We start from the raw sequence: 21132 nt of genomic DNA, 5'->3' as shown, positions 1-21132 counted from the left end.
GCTGTCTCCTCAGTGAACCGACCTCTCAATCCTCTCCAGACGTCTTAGTTCTTGGATCTTGCGGTGAGTTAAAATCTTCCCTCCCACCCCCGCCCCCGGGTCACCCTGGAGGGCTGAGTGGTCCCCAGACCCTGACTCACGCAGAGTGTGTCCCCCTCCTTCCACTCCACAACCCCCCTCACACATACACACTTGCACACACACACTCTCACACTCCCACGCGGTTGACTTGGCTTGTCCATCACCCTGCCGAATTAGCCAAGAAGCAACACGTGGGGAGCAGAAGCCCCGGATCCCCTGCGGTGGGGGCAGCCGAGGTGGTGAAATGGGGGGAGCAAGGGGGGGAGCCGAGGGTAGCGGAAAGCCAGAAAGGAGCCAAAGCCACTCCCCTGCTCCCCTCCAGCCCCTCCATCCCCCATCCCCTCTCCTGATCTCCCCCCTTGACAGTGTTAGCCGGGGATGACATCACGCGGGGAGGGAGGAGCGGCCTGCTGGAGAGTTTATTTGTCTATACATCACTTCCTAGCCGCTGCCATACCACTAACAGTTCCCCTTCCCCGGGAGGGAACTCTCTCCGGGCCGGCTGGCTTGCCAGGGTGGCTTTTCCTTCCTCCCATCTCGGGTTGATGCCGCCTCTGTGCCGCAGCCTTGGATCTGGAGGGGGGTCGGGGGGCTCTCTCCCGCTTCTCCGTGATTCATGGCTTTCCTCCCCAGTGATGAGATCCAGAACGCGGCCACCAAGAGACTTTATTCGAGGTAAGAGAGGATCTCCCCGAGGGTGGGGAGGGGGCCGGTCCCTCTGGGTCTCTCCCCCTCGGTGTCTGCTGCAGGGGCGTGTTGGCGCGGGGCCCGCTTAACTTTCTTCCTGCCTAAGTTATGCTCCCTTCGCGAAAGGGATCTCGTCTCGGGGTCCCAGACCAGACAGAGCCCATCCTGGGCGGGGAGCCCCGATGGTTGGTTTGGGGGGTTTTGTCGGTTTGTTTTTCCCAGGAGTTCCGGCACATTTTAGCCCGGAGCTCCATGGAAAAGGAGGAGGAAAGAAAGGCGAAGCTGGCCGCAGCCTTGCGATGCTTTGTGCTCTAAGGAGCTGGAGTTGGGGGACACAATGGGCTTCGCCTGGTTGTGCAGCAGCAGCAGCAGCCTCTGCCGGCTGATCTCTCCTCTGCGGAGGTGAAATCCCATCCTAAACCGAGTTGGGGGCTCTCCGGAGAGGGGGCTTGACGGGGGGCCCCCGGCCGCCCCCATCCTCCTGGGCAGCCCTAGGGAAGGAACTCCATTCAAAAGCCTAAGCTCCTGGACTGGTCCTGCCCGGGGGGGGGGGGGGGGGTGGCGAGGCCGGCCGGGTTTCAGGGTCCAGCCAGGCTAAGGGACACTGCCTAGGACGGACCGCCGCCACGCCACCTCTAGCGGGGAGGTGGCTCGGTGGGAATCCCCCACCGAAAAGTCGATGATCGTCCGCCTTCACTGCGGAATCCTTTGTTAAACCGCTCTTCACACTCACCCCACCTTCCCAGCAACTCCCCATCCACCCCACCTTCCTCAACAGCTCCCCATCCACCCCACCATCCTCAACAGCTCCCCATCCACCCCACCTTCCCAACAGCTCCCCACCTTCCTCAACAACTCCCCAACCACCCCACCTTCCCAGCAGCTCCCCACCTTCCCAACAGCTCCCCATCCACCCCACCTTCCCAAGAGCTCCCCACCTTCCTCAACAGCTCCCCATCCACCCCACCTTCCCAGCAGCTCCCCACCTTCCCAACAGCTCCCCATCCACCCCACCTTCCCAACGGCTCCCCACCTTCCTCAACAGCTCCCCATCCACCCCACCTTCCCAAACAGCTCCCCATCCACCTCACCTTCCCAACAGCTCCCCACCTTCCTCAACAACTCCCCAACCACCCCACCTTCCCAGCAGCTCCCCACCTTCCCAACAGCTCCCATCCACCCCACCTTCCCAAGAGCTCCCCACCTTCCTCAACAGCTCCCCATCCACCCCACCTTCCCAGCAGCTCCCCACCTTCCCAACAGCTCCCCATCCACCCCACCTTCCCAACGGCTCCCCACCTTCCTCAACAGCTCCCCATCCACCCCACCTTCCCAAACAGCTCCCCATCCATCCCACCTTCCCGAACAGCTCCCCACCTTCCCAACAGCTCCCCATCCACCTCACCTTCTCAACAGCCCCCACCTTCCAGACAGCTCCCCATCCACCCCACCTTCCCAACAGTTCCCCATCCATCCCACCTTCCCAACAGTTCCCCATCCACCCCCCCTTAATAATAATAATAATAGTATTTGTTAAGTGCTTAATCTGTGCCAAGCAGTGTTCTAAGCGCTGAGGTGAATACAAGCAAATCAGGTTGGACACAGTCTCTGTCCCACGTGGGTCATACAGCCTAAATCTCCATTTTACAATTGAGGGAATTGAGGCCCATAGAAGTGAAATGACTTGCCCAAGGTCACACAGGAGACAAGTGGCAGAGTGGGGATTAGAACCCGTGTTCTTCTGACTCCCATGCTCATGCTCTGGCCACCGAGCAACGCTACTTCTTCCTAACAGCTCTTCATCCACCCCACCTTCCCAACACCTTCCCACCTACTCCACCTTCCCAACAGCCCTCCATCCACTTCACCCTCCCAATATCCTTAGACCTGCCCAACAGCCCCTACCTGCCCCACCTTCCCAACACCCCTCCACCTACCCCACCTTTCTTGCCTCTTTCTTCTTCCTCAGAACCAACTCAGGCCTCAGGGCTATAGTCCCAGAATATAGGAGAGGGCACCTGGTTCTTGCCTCTAGTTTATGGGAACTGGTGAGCATTTAATAGGTCAGAGTGCACAGGGTTTCCAATTAAGCCGGTTGGTGTCCGTCAGCCAGCACCAGGGAAAATACACCATACTATTTGGGCCTTACAAGGTTGTGTGCCCATACCCTGTTGTCATCCAAGGGCCCTCCACCTCCCCTCCCGGGTCCCCCAGCTTCCCCCCACACAAATCGGTTCAAGGATGAGATCCTTCCAATTGTCCCGTCTTTAGTCTGACTTTGAGGCTGAAGTCAGTTGTCTCCTGCATAGGTTTCCCTGAACTTAATTCGTTGACCTCCAGTGGCCACACGAATTGTGTGTTTCTATCAGTGTGACCTTGGGCAAGTCATTTCACTTCTCTGTGCCTCAGTTACCTCATCTATAAAATGGGGATTAAGATTGTGAGCTCTGTGTGGGACTGTTTCCAACCCTATTTGTTTGTATCCATCCCAGTGCTTATTACAGTGTCTGGCATGTAGTTAAGTGCTGAACAGATACTATAATTATTATTATTATTATCAGTCTTCTCCTTTTCAGTGTTCTGTGCTCTTTGACTATGGCTTCATGGACTGGAGAACCCCCCAGGGAAGAAAGCCAGGATCCTGGGTCTGTTAATGAGAAATCACTTCATGCCTGAGAGGATTTGAACTTCTACTCATTCTCACTGCCAGGAGACTCTCCTAGCAAAGGGCCTTGTGGTGTTAATTAATTATTGAGAAAAAATTGTCATTCATAAGCACACCTCCATAGTCTTCACACCTATAAATCCACAAGCCATGAAACAGCACTTTGAACCACCAGTCTCCAATTCTGTGAAGATTCCACAGGGTCTCTGCCACAGGGTTTGAGCTAGATCTTGGGCAGATATCAGATGCCACAGAGAGTTTTTATTAATTGGAGTCCCAGTCCCTGATGCCCTCTCTGGGGGACTAAAGTAGGAAACAGTTTCTCCATCCTTCCATTTTACCAGCAAAGAAGCTCTCTGCAACCCAGGACAAATTTATGCCAGAGGAGGGGCAAAGGGCAGCAGCTTTATCTTGGTGCCGGAAGACTCGTAAATGGTGGATGTGGGCTGGTGAATGTGGGCACCTATTTGCAGCATGGCATAGTAGATAGAGCATAAGCCTGGGAGGCAGAAGGATTTAGGTTCTAATCCTGGCTCTGCCACTAGTCTGCTGTGTGACCTGGACCAAGTCACATCACTTCTCTGAGCCTCAGTTACCATATCTGTAAATTGGAGATTAAGACTGTGAGTCCCATGTGGGATATAGATTGTGTCCAAACTGATTAGTTTGTATCTACCCCAGCGCTTAGTATAGTGCTTGACATATAGTAAGTGCTTAACAAATACCCTTAAAATTGGGGGAGGTGGATATTTTCTTGTGAGCAGACTCCAGAGTCATATTTCATTATTCTAGAGTTGGGAGAGGGGTATCTGAATCTGGGAACCAGAAGCCAGATGACTAAAAATCCTGCTTTGGTGTCAAGAAGAAATCTTTGTTGGTGATGTGATAGGTAGACTCTTCAAGGATCTGGCCCCCTGAATGCACACTGGAGAGGGAGAGTGGGTGAACTCCAAGAGTTAACTTTCTATGATGTTAGTGGGAATTTAGCTATGGGGAATGACTCATGAATGGAGAGTGATAATGAAAGGCTTTTACCGGGAGAATTTTGACCAGCTGGAGAACCGGACAAAAGGAAATAGGTTTAAACCACTGCAAGAAAGCATTTAGTCCGAGTAGAGAAGAACTTCCTGGCTATCAGGATGATAAACGCTCAAGCAGGGAGATTCCTGGATGGTTTCTAAAAAAAAGAAAAATGGCCACATGTGTTCCTGGATGGCTTAAGCTTTCTAGTGCTTGGAGGCGGGAAGCTGGGCCAAATGACTTTTAAAGACCCCTTCCAGTTCTGATCTCTTATGTTGATGTTATATGTTGTATTCTCCCTGGGTGCATGGCTCAGTGAGTCACCTCATCGAACACAGGATGTACCCTAACTGCTTAGGAGGAGACAGTTGCAGATACTGAATAGAATTCAGTGAGATGAAAAGCTGCTAGCCCCATGCTTTCTGCCTCTCCTATTAGATTGCAAACTCTTTGAGGGAAGGGATTGCACTGAAATCAGTCAATCAATCAATGGTATTTATTGAGGGTTTACTATGTCTAGAGCACTATATTAACCACTTGAAGGAGTACAGTACAACAGAGTTAGGAGACGTGTTCCCTGACCACAGGGATTTTACTGTCTGGAGACACTGAACTCACTCAATGGCTTAGTGCAGAGCTCTGCAATAAATACTACTGATTGATTATCTCCACCTTCTTTTTTATGGTATTTTTTAAATGCTTACTATGTGCCCGGCATTATACTAAGCACTGGGGTAGATAGAAGATAATTGGGTTGGACCCAATCCCTGTCCCACATGGGGCTCACCAGTCTTAATCCCCATTTTACAGATGAGTTAACAGGCCCAGAGAAGTGAAGTGACTTGCTCAAGGTCACACAGCAGATAAGTGGCAGAACTGGGATTAGAACCCAGATCCTTCTGACTCCCAGGCCTGTGCTCTATCCATAAGGCCACATTGCTCCTCTGGTCCCCTTTCTTGTCTTCAAATGGTGTAGTGAGGATCTGCATCATATACAACGGAGACAGAAAATCAGGATATTCTTCAATTCAGGCAGTGCCAGGAGACCTGGCTGTAAATTCATTGTGGGCAGGGAATGTCCCTGTTTATTGCTGTATTGTACTTTCCCAAGCACTTAATAGAGTGCTCTGCACACAGTAAGTACTCAATAAATATGATTAAATGAATGAACCTGGGCCCCTGATTCATACTGAAAGATCCTAGGAAAATCACTTACCCCCGCTGGGTCTTTGTTTCCCTATCTGTAAAATGGAGATAAGAATATGCTACCTTCCCAGGGTGTGTCGAAAATGAATGAGATGATAAGGGCTTTGAACTCCTTGCATAAAAGACAGTGAGAGTGTACAAAGGATTTCATGATTATTAAATGGGAGGGTGTTGCAGGGTGGAGAAATAAGGCCCTGGACTGATATTCAGCTGGGGAGCAGTGGCCTACACTCAATTATCTCCAGTCACCTACAAACTCTGAGAGGGCAGGGTTTTCTTCCTAAATTGAGTTAGTTCTTACAGAGCCAGTTCTCTCCACACAGAGCAGAATTTCCACAGGGATAATCCCTTGTCCTTGGATTTGCTCCCTTTATTCACCCTCCCTAAGACCCACAACACTACTGTACACATTTGTAATTTATTTATATTAAGGTTCATTTCTCCTTCTAGACTGTAAACTCCTTGTGGGAAGGACTGTAAACTGTTATATTGTACTGTCCTGAGCACTTAGTGAGTACTCAGTAAGCACTCAATAAATATCACTGATTAATTCAATTCCTAAGAATTAACTTCTAATTTAAAAATGATGCCTAGAAAATAATTGTAATATTTTATAAGCACTTGCTATAAGGTAAACACTAGGGTAGATCTAATGGAATAAGGTCCCATTTCCGGACTCCCCTGAGCTCCCAGGATAAGGTGGAGGGAAAATGTGTATTAATCCCCATTTTACAAGTGAGGAAATGGAGACATAAAACTGTGACTAACCCAAGATCACACAGCGAGGAAGTGACAGAGCTGTGATTAGAACCCAGACCTCCCAACTATAAGATCGTTTTGGCAGGGAGAATGTCTACCAACTTTGATATATTGAACTGTCCTAGCTTAATACAATCCTCTGCACATAGTAAACTCTAAATAAATACAATTGATTGATTCAGTGATTGACTGTGCAATGATTGTGCAGGCCCTCCCCTATTGGTCTATTCCAAGTCCCCTCCCTCTGCTCTTTGGGTGGAGATTTAAAAAAAAAATTGTAAGTGCTTACTATGTGCCAGTCACTGTACTAAGCACTGGGTTAGATACAAGCTAATCTGGTTGGACACAATCCATGTCCCACATGGGGCTCACAGTCTTAATCCCCATTTTACAGATGAGGCACAGAGGAACTAAAATGACTTACCCAAGGTCACACAGCAGCAGCATCAGAATTAGAACCCAGGTCTTCTGCCTCCCAGACCTGTGCTCTATCCACTAGGCCATGCTTCTGATTTGTAAAGATTCAAGAGAAAAAGTGACAACATATTTCTCTCTCCCAGACAATTAAATAGGCACTGTCTACTCATAGTTGAGATTAAAAATTGGGAGGAGAAGCCTGGGGGATTCTTGGCAGGAGTGTATGTGGAGGGGAAGTTGCTCTTGGCCTCTGTTTCCCCACAGGAAAACTAGGTTGAATGTTTTGGTCAGTGAAAAAACCACTCATGTCAGCCACTCAGGTGGAGAGGAATTGACTTGTACCTGCTGCTTTCTGAAGCAAGAAAGCCTAGGGAAGGTGGATAATGCATAGTGGAGAACTAATGTTGGTAACTGTGGTATTTGTTAAGTCCTTCCTATGTGCCAAGCACTACCCTGAGATGCAAGATAATCACACATAATCTCTGTCTCACATAGAGCTCACAGTCAAAGGTGGAGAGAGGGCAGATATTGAATCCCCATTTTACATATGAGGAAACAGGCATAGAGAAGTTAAGTGATTTGGCCACAGTCACATGGTTGGCAAATATCTGAGTCAGAATTAGAAACCCAAGTCTCCTGGCTCCCAGGCCCATGTTCTTCCTGCCCCAAGAGCTGGGTTGAGCAGAACAGGTGTGGTGACTTCAGATGGTAGCTCGGGGGTAGGGGTGGGGTCGGGGCCTAGCTGAGCAGAATTTGGAGAAAGAGCATGGCCTAGTGGAACAAGAATGGAACTGGAAGCCAGAGGACCTGTGTTCTAATCCTGACTCCACCTCTTGCCCATCATGTGGCCTAGGGCAAGACACTTAACTTCCTTGTGCCTCAGTTTCCTCATCTTTAAACTGGGGATTCAACACCTGTGAGCCCCATGTGGAACAGGGTTTCTGTTACGCTTATTTAATATTTAGTCATTCATTCAGTTGAATTGATTGAGCACTTACTGTGTGCAGAGCACTACTATGCATTTAGGAAAGTATAATACAAAAATAAACTGACATTCCCTTCCCACAACTAGCTCACAGTCCAGAGTGGGAGAGACAGACATCGATACAAATAAATGAAATGACAGTGCTTTGGGGCTTGGATAGGGGAAGAACAAAGGGATAAATAAAATTACAGATTTGCAGATAACTTCTTTGGGGCTGGGAGGAGGGAAGAGCAAAGGCAGGTGGTCAGGGTGATGCAGAAGGGAGTGGGAGATTAGGAAAAGTGGGGCTTAGTCTGGGAAGGCTTCTTGGAGGAGATGTGCAGGGCTGAGTGGTTGTCGGATTAGACGAGGGAGGGCGTTCCAGGCCAGAGACAGGACATGGGCTAGGGGTTGGCGGTGAGACAGGTGAAATAGAGGCACACTGAGAAGGTTATCACTAGAGGAGAAAAGTGGGCAGGCTGGGTTGTTGAAGGAGAGAAGCGAAGTGAGGTAGGAGAGGACAAGGTGATGGAGTGCTTTAAAGCCAATGGAGAGAGTTTTTGTTTGATACGGAGGTGAATGGGCAACCAGTGGAGTTTTCTGAGGCATGGGATGATTTATACAGAACATTTTTGTAGGAAAATGATTCGGGCAGCAGAGTGAAGTATGGACTGGAGTCGGGAGAGACAGGAGGCTGGGAGGTCAGCCAGGAGGCTGATGCAGTAATACAAGTGGGAAAAGATGAGCATTAATGTGGTAGCAGTTTGGATGGAGGGGAAAGGGTGAATTTTAGCGATGTTGTGAAGGTGGGACTTAAAGGATTTGGTGAAAGATTGAATATATAGTGCCTGACACAGAATAAGTGCTTAACAAATACTATTATCATTATTATTATTATTATTATTATTATTATGTGGGTTGAATGAGAGGAGTCAAGAATAATGCCAAGGCTACTGGCTTGTAAGACAGTAAAGATGGTGATGCCATCTACGATGATGGGAAAGTCAGGGGGAGGACAGGGCTTGGATGGGAAGATAAGGAGCTCTGTTTTGGACATGTTAAGTTTGAGGTGATGGGAGGACATCCAAGTAGTGATGTCTTGAAGGCAGGAGGAAATGCGAGATTGGAGAGAGGGTGATATCTACTCCAGTGCTTAATATAGTGCTTAGCACATAGTAAGCACTTAACAAATACCACAGTTATTATTGTCCAAGAGTGGGTATCTGAGGGGGATTGGGAGGAAAAAGTGTAAACTGACCTTCTTACCTCTCCTTGAGGAACTGAATGTCCTTCACAATCCATCCCAGTTCCCCTGTGCTCCTTCAGCAGGCCGAGACCTCCCCGGCCCCAATCCTACGGGGCCCCTGATGTTTTGATTTGCTGCACGTTTCTATTTAGCAATTACATCCAACCAGTGCCTGTTTTCATCTTTGCCTGACTGTTGTCTTGTTAATACAAGAGGAGGGGAGGAGGGTATTGGGGATTAGTGGGGGGAAGGGGGGGCAGATGTTATCACCATGCTAGCCAGCACATCTGCCAGAGGTATCCAGCAGCTCCGACTTGGCCTTCGGGAATCAGATCTAGGGGTCCTGCTGGCTTGTCAATCTTCCATCCAGCCTGGACTATGATAGCCCTTGAAGGCTCCTGGCTCTCTCTGTCTCTGGAAACTTAAATGGGAAATTTAGGAGGGAAAATTCCTCAGATGGCAGGAACAGGACATTCCCAAACTCCCAGGACATTGGGGCTGACTGCTTTCCATATCATTTGCCAGACCTAGATGTGAGAGCTGGACTGAGTCCAGAGGGAGGACAAACAGCCACCAGCGAGCCAGCAGCCCCCTCCCATCCCTCCAACACTCACTGATTAATGCCTCTCCTCCTAGGCCCCACCCCGCCTTCCCTCTCCTATCTCCTATCTCCCTGCCCCCATCACTGTCTGAGAACAGAGTGTCTGCCTTGCAGCAAACACATTTGGTCCCGTTAGACTGAGAATCGTGGCTAAAATAGGTAAAGTGCTGCCTGCTGCTTACTGACTGATATGTTCCCAGTCTCTTTTACATGCTTAAGAAGATCCACCCTGAAGCTGCTAGGTTAGGTTTGTGGAGAGCAAGCATTTTCTGGGTGGGTGATTCCTGATTGGTCCAGGAATGCCTAGAAATATTGGCAGCTCACTCTCCTCCTCTGCCTTGCCACAAGCATGCTTAGATGCTGGGGACTTAATAATTTTAATTGAAGTATGTGTTAAGTGCTCACCAAGTGCCAAATGCTGGGCTAGATCATTAGATTGGATCTAGTCCCTGTCCCACACGAGCCTCTCAAACCTAAAGGGGAGGAAGACCAGGTATTGAATCCCCATTTTACAGATGAGGAAGCTGTGGCACAGATAGGTTAAGTGATTTGCCTTAGGTCACACAGAAGACAAGTGGCAGAGCTGGGATTAGAACCTAGGTCTTCGGGCTTCCAGTCTTGTGCACTTTCCGCTAGGCCACACTACTTCCCGTGACTTCCCTGGGATCATCCAAGCTGGGCTCAGGATGAGGAGACAGGGCCATCACGCTGATGTTAATGTCAGAGTTCTGGGACAGGCTGTGAGTTGGAATCAATGGCACTTGCCTCTACTAATTCTTGTTTTATCTACAAGACCTCAACCACCACAAATAGGAAGTGGGCATTGGGCATCAGGTTTGTTGGTGTGGAAGATATGGTTAACGCCGATATTTCTCCTGCAAAGTTAATTTATTAAAGTCACCACTGCCTGATACCAAGCCAATAAGGGGGCAACAAACCTAACAGGAAGGAAAGTGCAAAGAGATTATGTGTACACCTGGGGAGAGAGTGCTAAAAGAGCAAACTAGGCTGTGGGGCCACACCTATACCCACCCACACCGTGGCACAGTGGAGATTTGGGAGGGAGATAGCAAGAGCCAGGCCTAAAAGAGGAGACACGACCAAGCTCTCTATTCTGCCTGGGGCTTGGATGGTCAAAAGACCTTGAAAACGAAGAATGAGGTAAAATAGTCAACAGCCATGCTGCTAGAGAAAAAGCATGGTCTAGTGTAAAGAGCACAAGACTGGAAGTCATGGGATCTGGGTTCTCATCCTGACTCCACGAGTTGCACCCTGTGTGACCTTGGGCAAGTCACTTCACATACTCTATGCCTAAGTTTCCTCATCTCTAAAATGGGGATTCAATACCTGTCCTCCCTTCTTCTTAGACTGTGAACCCCATGTGGGACAGGGACTGTGTTTGAATTGATTAATTTGTATCTACTCCCACTAAGCTTGCTGTGGGCAGGGAATGTGTCTGTTTATTATTATATTGTACTCTCCCAAGCACTTAGAACTTTGTTTTGCACATAGTAAGTGCTCAATAAATGCGATTGAACAAACAAAAGAACAAGCATTTAGAACACTGTTTGACACATAGTAAGCACTTAACAAATACCATCAACATCAACAACCAATCAGGGGAAAGAGGGCATGTTGTCCCCAGCTAACTTTGAGAGGAGATTCATTGAGAGGGATGTTCTTGGGTTGGTCTCTGAATGACCATAATTGCCATGGATAGAAGAGGCTAGGGAAGGCAGCCTTGGAGAAATGGATGATTATCCTGCTCGCCTTGACCACCTTTAGAAAGCTATGGAAAGAAAGCTGTGACTTCAAAACCTCTTCAGTCTCCTTATTTTAGTCACATATAACCCTCCTTGTGGACCTGGGTATTTCCACTTTGAGGAAATGGGAAAGACCCAGAGAAAGTGTCCTGAAAAATCATATTCTCCCCATATTCTCTGTTGTTTGTCTTACTGCCCAGAAGAGTGGGCCAAATCTGGCTGGGGTGCTGAGAACATGCTTTTCTCCAGATCAGGCTTGAGGAGCTGTGAGCCATCTCGAATTCTGATTCAATCAGAATAAAAACCAAGCCTAGCTCAGCAATTATGAGGCCCAGACTAGTCCTTGACTCCAGTGTGATGGGATTTGATGATGGGGTTTGACCAGGTTTTCTGGAGTGGGTTAGTCTAAGGTCCCCTGTTGAATTGTTGTATTGTACAAGCAATAGCATGGCAATAGCATAGCATGGGAAACAGCATGGCATAGTAGCTAGAGCAGTGGCCTGGGAGTCAGATGGTAATGGGTTCTAATTCTGGCTCTGTCACTTGTCTGCTGTGTGGCCTTGGGCAAGTCACTTCACTTCTCGGTGCCTCCGTTATCACATCTGTAAAATGGGGTTTAAGTCCATGAGCCCCATTCAGGACAGGGACTATGTCCAACCCGATTTCCTTATATCCACCCCAGCACTTAGTACAGTGCCTGGTACATAGTGTAAGTGCTTAACAAATACCAGAATTATTATTATTATCACTTTCCCAAGGGCTTAGTATAGTGCTCTGATGCCATTGATTGATTGATTGATTGATCAGATGGAGATCTCACAAATTCATAGTGTCCCTGGGGCCACTGAGATCTGTAGCCCCAGAAGATGGTCACAAGCTTCCTTTTCCATGAGATTGCACGGTGTACCCCTCCTTGTCTCCCCTCCAAAATCACTATGGGTCACATTCATTCATTCAATGGTATTTATTGAGCGCTTACTATGTGCAGAGCACTGTACTAAGCGCTTGAGTCCCATGGACTGTGATCTCTCCAGGCCCACCCTGGTAGTGGAGAAACCAGAGCTGCCTGTCGTGGATGTGGCACATACAGCCCACATTTTCAGGGATAGGGCCAAGCCTGAGCTTCTGTGAGACTGAACCTCCATGGGGTTACTGGAGAGGGCAGCCCACATCAGTAGAAACTAAAGAGGCCCTGCCATCCTACAACCACCTACAGCGTGAACTGTGAGGGAGAAAGCGTGGAGAGGGTGGTGCCCAGAGATGGGTTGGAATATCAACCTTTTTGGTTTAGTTTTTCCTTGAGGAACTTAGGTTTGAATGGCCAATGTGGTACCTTCTCCAAACCCACCCAGGCAGAGTTAGAACTAGAATGGAGAAGGGTACCTGCAGCTAGCAAAGCAGAAGGGAAGGTCAAGGGAATTTCCACATACTCCCTGGCTTCACTGGCCCAGAGGAGATATTTCAGGACTGGCAGGGAACTACTCCACTTCTCTCTGCCTCAGAGGGGTCCTTGTCGAGGATTTCAGCTACCCGGTTTGAGTACTGGAGGATTCAGTCAGCCGACTGAAATTCTCCAATTTGAGTTCTAAAACTGAACCCATGTGTGAGAACAATGTCTAGCCCTGCAACTGGGGCAGAGGTTACAGCCAGAGAAGCCCAATTCACCTCATTTCTCTGCCTCAACAATTAGCATCTGTCGGTCATCCATTGTTTAGAAGCTATGGAGACCTGCCCTGGATGGATTGACTTTTCATCCTTCATATCTTGGTTGTTATCCATTTTAGCCACCTTTCATGCTAGTTATAAGAAGCCGGAATTCAACGAAACCATCTTTTTCTCCTCTGGAAATCCCCACACCATCTTTTCCAGTCCACGCATATCAGGTCGGGTTATATTTGCAATGGGTATGTTAACCTTGCAGCCTCATCCTCATCAATGGCAACAGCAAATGTTAATGAGGAGAACTTGTCAGAGTCTAGCATGGTTTGACTGAGTCCAGCAAAGCCGGATAGACCCTTGCAGAGCCCAGCAGGGCCTGACAGAACCCAACAGAGCCTAGCAAAGCCCAGCAGAACCCAGCAACTCCTGAGAGAGCCCAGCATAGCCTGACAGAATCTAACTGACAAAGTCCAGCAAAGCCCAACAAAGTCCAGCAGAGTCTGGCAGAGCCTGACAGAGCCTAGCAGAGCCCAACAGACCCTGGTAGCCTCCAACAGAGCCTAGAAGAATACGGCAGAATCCAGCAGAGCTTGGCAGAGTACAACAGATTCCAGCAGAGCCCAGGAGAGCACAATAGAGCACAAGAGAGCCCAGCAGAGTCTGACAGGGCCTGGAAGAGCATGGCAGAGTCTGGCAGAGCTCATTAGGCCCTAGCAGACCATAACAAAGCCTGGCAGAGCCTGGCAGGATACGACAGAGTGCAGAAGAGCCCGACAGTCCAGCAGAGCCTGCAGGGTACAATAAAGTCCAACAGAGTCCGGAAAAGCTCAGAAGGATAGGACAGAGCCCAGCAGAGCCCAACAGAGCCTGACAGAGTCCAGTAGAGCCCTGCAGAGCCCGGTAGACCTGAATAGAGCTTGGCAGGATATGACGGAGTCCAGCAGAGTCCAGCAGAGCCCTGCACAATCTATAGAGCCTGGTAGACCCCAACAGAGCCTGGTAAGGTACGGCAGCGTCTAGCAGAGCCTGGGAGGGAAGAACAGAATCTGGCAGAGTCCAGCAGGGCCCAGCAGAGCCTAGCGGAGTTCAAAGAGCCATTGCGAGCTATGGAAGCTCTGAAATCTCTGTTGTCTCCCCTCCTTGCAGAGGGAAGGATGTCGGCATCAAGTTGTTTCCTGAACTTCCCTACTCCAAGGACTTATTTTCCCTCACATCCCGAGGTGGGGAATTTCGAGACCCGGGCTTTGCAACTGCCAGGCACAGTCGGGATGTCAACCGACAGTATTTTGCTCTTGGGAAAGTTAGGAGAGGGGCAGGAGACATCATCTGATCCCCCCATATCCCTGCCTGATGACCAGCTCACTGGTCCTGGTGCTTGTTATAACTTGGGCAGGGGTGGCAGGGGTGGAAAAGAGTGATGTGAACTTTTGGTACTATTAATAATTCATATAGCACTGCCATCCAAGGATCACTTCACTGGTTCTCAGTATTTTTTTATTTCCTTCCAAAATACCTAGTACACAAAATAAATTTGCATTTTCCTTTTTCTTAAGGCTATGCAGACTCAGTGAATTACAGTCCAAAAAAGTAACATGGCGATTCTTATCACTGGCCAAAATCAGAAGAAACACCTGCTCATTCATCCTTTTTTCCCTTTACTCCATTTCCCAACCAGTGTCTCTTTGGGCACACGGGAGAAGCAGCATGGCCTAGGGGATAGAGCATGGGTCTGGGAGTCATAAGGACCTGAGTTCTAATCCCAACTTTGCCACTTTTCTCCTATGTGACCTGGGGCAAGTTACTTCATTTCTCTGTGCCTCATTCACCTCACCTGCAAAATGGGGATTAAGACCGTAAGCCCCAGGTGGGACATGGACTGAGTCCAATCTGATAACCTTTATCTATCCCACCACTTAAAATAGTCCCTGGCACATAGTAAGTGCCTAACAAATACCATAAAAAGTCTTCTCTTCCCAAAGTGCTCTGTCCAGAGCAGAGTTATCACTGAAAGGCTAGGGATGGGTAGCATCAATATTTCTATTCAACAGTTAAGGACACTAGAGAGAGGTTGACTAACTCATCTAAGGACAACCAGCCAACTTAATACTAACTGTGGTATTTATTGAGTGCTCACTGTGTGCCAGGCACTGTACTAAGCTATCGGGTGGATACAAGCAAATCAGGTTGGACACAGTCCCTGTCTCACAGGGGCTCACAGTCTTCATCTCCATTTCACAGATAAGGAAACTGAGGCACAGAGATGTGAAGTGATTTGCCCAAGGTCACAGCAGACAGGTGGTAGAGCCAAGATTAGAAGCCAGGTCCTTCTGACTTCCAGGCGAGTGCTCTATCCACTACGCCATGCTGCTTCTCTATAACTGTAACCTCTTCATTCTAGTTCAGGGCTTATGTAATGACACTTGACTGCAAAAGGTTTGAACAGGTCAGAAACATCAGTGTTGGGCTCACTCCATTTCCCCAGCTGGGCCAAAGACTTGGCTGAGCAAGTGGGCCCCAGGAAAGGTGTACCTGAAATAGCCCTGTCACTGGGGATAGAAAACTAAATTTGTTCAACCCACTTTCTAGGTACCACTCTAGGGGTAATGGCAGTGTCTGGGAAATAGGTTGGGTTAAACATTGTGGGCTGAACAGTTTTCGGTACTGCTTTGCAAGTCTTGGCTCTAAGTCTTCTCATTCTCCTGTCCACCTTCCACACACTTTGGAGATGGAGAGAAATGAGTCTTCCTTCCCCTTCCTAGTAGAGATAGGCAGAGTCATTTTGCCAAAAGTTCAGGGGTTTGCCATTAGTCAAGCTATCAATCAATCGATCAATCAATCATATTTATTGAACACTTACTGTGTGCAGAGCACTGTACTAAGCACTTGGAAGAGTACAACAGAGTTGGTAGACATACTCCCTGCCCACAATGAGCTGACAGTCTAGAGGGGGAGGCAGACATTAATGTAAATAAATAAATTATGAATATGTACATAAGTGCTAGGGACTGAGGGAAGGATGAATAAAGAGAGCAAATCAGGGTGACACAGAAGGAAATGGGAAAAGAAGAAATGAGGGTTTAGTCAGGAAAAGCCTCTTAAAAGAGTTGTGCCTTCAAATAAGGCTTTGAAGCTGGAAAGAGTACTGTTGGCTATGAAGAGAACAGACGTTCCAGGCTAGAGACAGGATGTGGATGAGAGGTTGGAGACAAGATAGATGAGATTGAGGTACAGTGTGTAGGTTGGCATTAGAGGAGTCAAGTGTGTGGGCTGGTCATAGTAGGAGAGCAGTGAGGTGAGGTAGGAGGGGACAAGGTGACTGAGTGTTTTAAAGCCAGTGGTAAGGAGTTTCTGTTTGATGTGGAGCTGGATGGGCAACCACTGGAGGTTCTTGAGGAGTGGGGAAACATGGACAGAATGTTTTTGTAGAAAAATGATCCAGACAGCAGAAAGAAGTATGCATTAGAATGGAGAAAGACAGGAGGCAGAGAGGTCAGCAAGGAGGCTGATACAGTAATCAAGGCGGGATAGGATAAGGGCTGGGATTAACATGGTAGCAGTTTGGGTGGAGAGGAAAGGGTGGATTTTAGCGATATTATGGAGGTTGAACCAAGAGGATTTAGTGATAGATTGAATGTGTGGGTTGAATGAGAGAAGAGTCAAGGACAACGACAAAGTTACTGGCTTGAGAGACCGGAAGGGTGGTGGTGCTGCTACAATGATGAGAACATCACCGGGAAGACAGGGTTTGGGTGGGAAGATATAGAGTTCTGTTTTAGACATACTAAATTGGAGGTGTAGGCAGGTCAACCAAGTAGAGATGTCTTGAAGGCCGGAGGAAATATGAGAGTGCAAAGGAAGATCAGAGCTGGAGATGTAGATTTGGGAATCATCTGCATAGAGGTGGTAGTTGAAGTGAATGAGTTCACTCAATCATATTTATTGAGCACTTACTATGTGCAAAGTTCTCCAAGGGAGTGGGTGTAAAGAGAGAATAGAAGTGGACCCAGAACTGAGCTTTGAGGAACTCCTACAGTTAAGGACTCTGCCTCAGTTGGAGACATGGTCCTTTTAGGTTTCCCTACAGCTCTCTGAGCTACTGGCCTAGAGAAGCCAATAGCTTAGAGACTGTAAGCTCACTGTGGGCAGGGAATGTGTCTTTTTATTGTGATACTGCACTTTCCCAAGCGTTTAGCGTGGTGCTCTGCACATAGTAAGCGCTCAGTAAATATGACTGACTGACAGGAGAGCTCCCTCCCAACTTCTGCCCCACTGACAGGGAGAATGGCACTCAATCTTGGTTAAAATTGAGCCCCAGGGTGGGTAGGAACCATTCAATCAAATAGTGGTATTTATTGAGCACTTACTGTGTGCAGAGCACTGCACTAAACACTTGGGAAAGTACACCAGAATAGAGGCGGTTAGATGTGTTCCCTGCTCATAAGGAGCTTACTTTCTACAGGGAGAGATAAATGTTACAGTAAATTAGAGAGGGAAATAGTAGAATGTAAGGATATTTACCTAAGTGCTGTGGGGCTGGGGTAGGAAGGGAAAAACATCAGAACCCGAGTGCTCCGGTCACTGTGGAGGGATGAAATGAATCAAAGCAGTGTGGCCTCATGGATAGAGCATGAGCCTGGGACTCAGAAGACCTGAGGTCTAATCCTGGCTCCTCCATTCACCTGTGTGACCTTGGGGAAGTCACTAAACTTCTTGGTGTGTCAGTTTCTTCATCTGTAAAACTAGGATTAAATCCTATTCCCTCCTACAAACATGAGCCTCATGTGGGACATAGTCTATGTTTAACCTGATAATCTTGTATCTACACCAATACTCAGTACAATGCGTGGCAAACAGTAAGTGCTTAACCAAAAATAATAACTGTGGTATTTGTTAAGCATTTACTGTGTGCCGTGCACAGTACTAAGTGCTCGTGTGCACACAGATAATCAGGTCCCACAGGGGCTTGTAGTAGAAGTAGAAGAGAGAACAGGTATTGAATCTCCATTCTGCAGAAGAGAAAAATGAGTCACATTAAAGTTTAGTAACTTTTCCAAGGTCACAAATTAAGTATGGGGCAGAACTGGGATGAGAACCCAGGTCTTCTTACTCTTAGGCCTATGCTTTTTCCACTAGGTTGTGATTATTGTTATTAGAATCCGAGAGCCATCTTGAGGCTCCCTGTCTTCACACAGGGGAATACTAAATGGTCTTATACTGTTGAGTCATTTCTGACCCATAGTGACTCCAAGGACACATCTCTCCCAGAACGCCCCGCCTCCATCTGCAATCGTTCTGGTAGTGTATCCATAGAGTTTTCTTGGTAAAAATATGGAAGTGATAATAATAATAATAATAATATTGGTATTTGTTAAGCGCTTACTATGTGCAGAGCACTGTTCTAAGCGCTGGGGTAGTTACAGGTTAATCAGGTTGTCCACGTGAGGCTCACAGTCTTAATCCCCATTTTCCAGATGAGGTCACTGAGGCACAGAGAAGTTAAGTGACTTGCCCACAGTCACATAGCTGACAAAAGGTGGAGCCGGGATTCAAACCCATGACCTCTGACTCCCAAACCCGTGATCTTTCCACTGAGCCATGCAGAGAAGCAGCGTGGCTCAGTGGAAAGAGCATGGGCTTTGGAGTCAGGGCTCATGAGTTCGAATCCCAGCTCTGCCACTTGTCGGCTGTGTGACTGTGGGCAAGTCACTTAACTTCTCCGTGCCTCAGTTCCCTCATCTGTAAAATGGGGATTAAGACTGTGAGCCCCACGTGGGACAACCTGATTCCCCTATGTCTACCCCAGCGCTTAGAACAGTGCTCGGCACATAGTAAGCGCTTAACAAATACCAACATTATTATTATTATTATTGCTGCTTCTCTAATTTACCACTGCCTCCTTCTGCATAGTAAACTTGAGTCTCCACCCTTTACTCTTGCCCAGCACAGGTGAGTTTTAACTTTTAGCAAAATGTCTTCCACTCACTAGCCACTGCCCAAACTAGAAATGGAATGGGTATGTCTCTGCTGACTCTCCCTCCCATAGCCGAGACCGGTAGAGTATGGGAAACTCTCCAGGGGCTGTCCTGAGAGGGGTCTAAATACTCTAGGACCAATGGATGTCTATTCTCTTAAAGGTCTTTGGCAGGGGGAATTCCAGCACCTGTCTTGTTCCTTTATTCTATTTAGTGTTTAGTCTTTCTGAAAACCAGGAAGCTGTTCCTAATATGTAGCCTAGTTCTCTTGTTGCAATTTACACTTGTTTGGTCTTTAGAGGTGGAAAACTGAAAAGTGAATGTGTGTGATCCCTGCCATCTTCAGAAAGATTTGGGTTCTAATCTAATTTGGGATCTTCCACATGTCTGCTGTGTGATCTTGGGCAAGTCACTTCACTTCTCTGTGCCTCCATTACATCATCTGTAAAATGGGGATGAACACTGTGAGCCCCATGTGGGACACAGACTGTGTCCAACCTGATTACCTTGTACCTACCCCTGAGCTTAGAACAGTGCCTGGCATTCAGTAAGCGCTTAACAAATACCATAAAAAATTCCAGTCCCTCTAGACTTTAAGCTCACTGTGGGTGTTTAGTAGAGGGCTCTGCACATAATAAGAGCTCATTAAATACCACTGAATGATTTACAAGATTAGGTCTCTCATGAGGAATTTATTTTCCTAATGGAGTGACATTAGCAACAGTTGCCAGACATGATAGCATAGGATGTGATTCAAGAGTGCAGAGCCAGAAGAAAATCTGTCTGGGAGGGACAGCAGACACAGGATTATTGAAATGTAGGATCACATAAGGAAGGAGGAAGGAAAGAGTGAATTATCATTTGTTGAAGATTTCCTAGCTGTTTTTCACATCATAGTAGAAGAGCAAATCCCTAGGCTAGAGAAAGATAAAGGCAGGGAGGTTGTTTTAAATGGGGGCCTTACCCCTGATCCCCAGTGCCTCCAAGTTGTAGTCTACTATCTCTATTGTACTCTCTTAAGTGCTAAATACAGTGCTCTGCAGAGAGTAAGCATTCAGTAAAAATGGTTGATCGATTGATAGTCTCTGGCACCAAGTATATTTCCCTGTCTTGCCCAGTCTCCTCCTGAAACCAAAACCCAGAATCTAATCATTGCTAGTTTTTTTCTTAAAGGCAAAGAACCACTAATGCACATGTCATGGATCTGAAGCAGGGTGACCTAGTTCATTCATTCATTCAATCGTATTTATTGAGTGCTTACTATGTGCAGAGCACTGTACTAAGCGCTTGGAATATACACTTCAGCAACAGATAGAGACAATCCCTGCGCAACAACGGGCTCACAGTCTAAACGGGGGAGACAGACAACAAAACAAGACAAGTAGTCAGGAATCAATACCATCAAAATAGATAAATAGAATCATAGATATTTACTCATCATTAATAGAGAAATAAATAATATATACAGATAGGCACAAGTGCTGTGGTGAGGGAAAGGGGGAAGAGCAGAGGGAGGGAGTAGGGGGAATGGGGAGGGGAGGAGGGGCAGAGGGAAAGGGAGGGCTTAGTCTGGGAAGGCCTCCTGGAGGAGGTGAACCTTCAGTAGGGCTTTAAAGAAGGGAAGAGAGTTAGTTTAGCAGATGTGAGGAGGGAGGACATTCCAGGTCATCAGTGGTAGGATGTGGGCCAGGAGTCGATGGCGGGACAGGCTCTCGACCACAAGGGACCATGAGGAGGTGAGCGGCAAGAGGAGCAGATTCCACAGGTTGAACTGTAGAAGGAGAGAAGGGAGGTGAGGTAGGAGGGGGCCAGGTGATGGAGAGCTTTGAAGCCAAGAGTGAGGAGTTTTTGTTTCACGCAAGGTTGTTAGGCAACCATTGGAGGTTTTTGAGGAGGGAAGTGACATGCCCAGAGCATTTCTGTAAAAAGATAATCTGGGCATTGGAATGAAGAATAGACTGGAGCTGGGAGAGACAGGAGGATGGGAGATCAGAGAGGAGGCTGACACAATAATCTAGTCGGGATATTATGAGAGCCTGTACAGCAAGGTAGCAGTTTGGATGGAAAGGAAAGAGTGGATCTTGGCGATGTT

General features: G+C 47.8%; 1 protein-coding gene and 1 non-coding gene across 2 annotated transcripts in view; one reads left to right on the top strand and one right to left on the bottom strand.

Annotated features, from left to right (window-relative positions):
* Nucleotides 1-463: 463 nt before the first annotated feature.
* Nucleotides 464-21132, top strand: part of GPSM1 (G protein signaling modulator 1) — a 151201-nt gene continuing 130532 nt past the window's right edge. Inside the window, exon 1 of the mRNA XM_029063160.2 lies at nucleotides 464-756. Within this exon, the coding sequence (XP_028918993.1) occupies nucleotides 698-756 (59 nt within the window). The 5' untranslated portion in view covers nucleotides 464-697. The remainder of the gene's footprint in view (nucleotides 757-21132) is intronic.
* On the bottom strand, nucleotides 19025-19161 carry LOC114811793. The gene has a single exon (XR_003759489.1). It is a non-coding gene; the product is annotated as a small nucleolar RNA SNORA7 (small nucleolar RNA).

Source organism: Ornithorhynchus anatinus, chromosome 4 (assembly GCF_004115215.2).
Source record: "Ornithorhynchus anatinus isolate Pmale09 chromosome 4, mOrnAna1.pri.v4, whole genome shotgun sequence".
Lineage (NCBI taxonomy): Eukaryota > Metazoa > Chordata > Mammalia > Monotremata > Ornithorhynchidae > Ornithorhynchus > Ornithorhynchus anatinus.
This window is presented reverse-complemented; position numbering and strand designations above follow the sequence as displayed.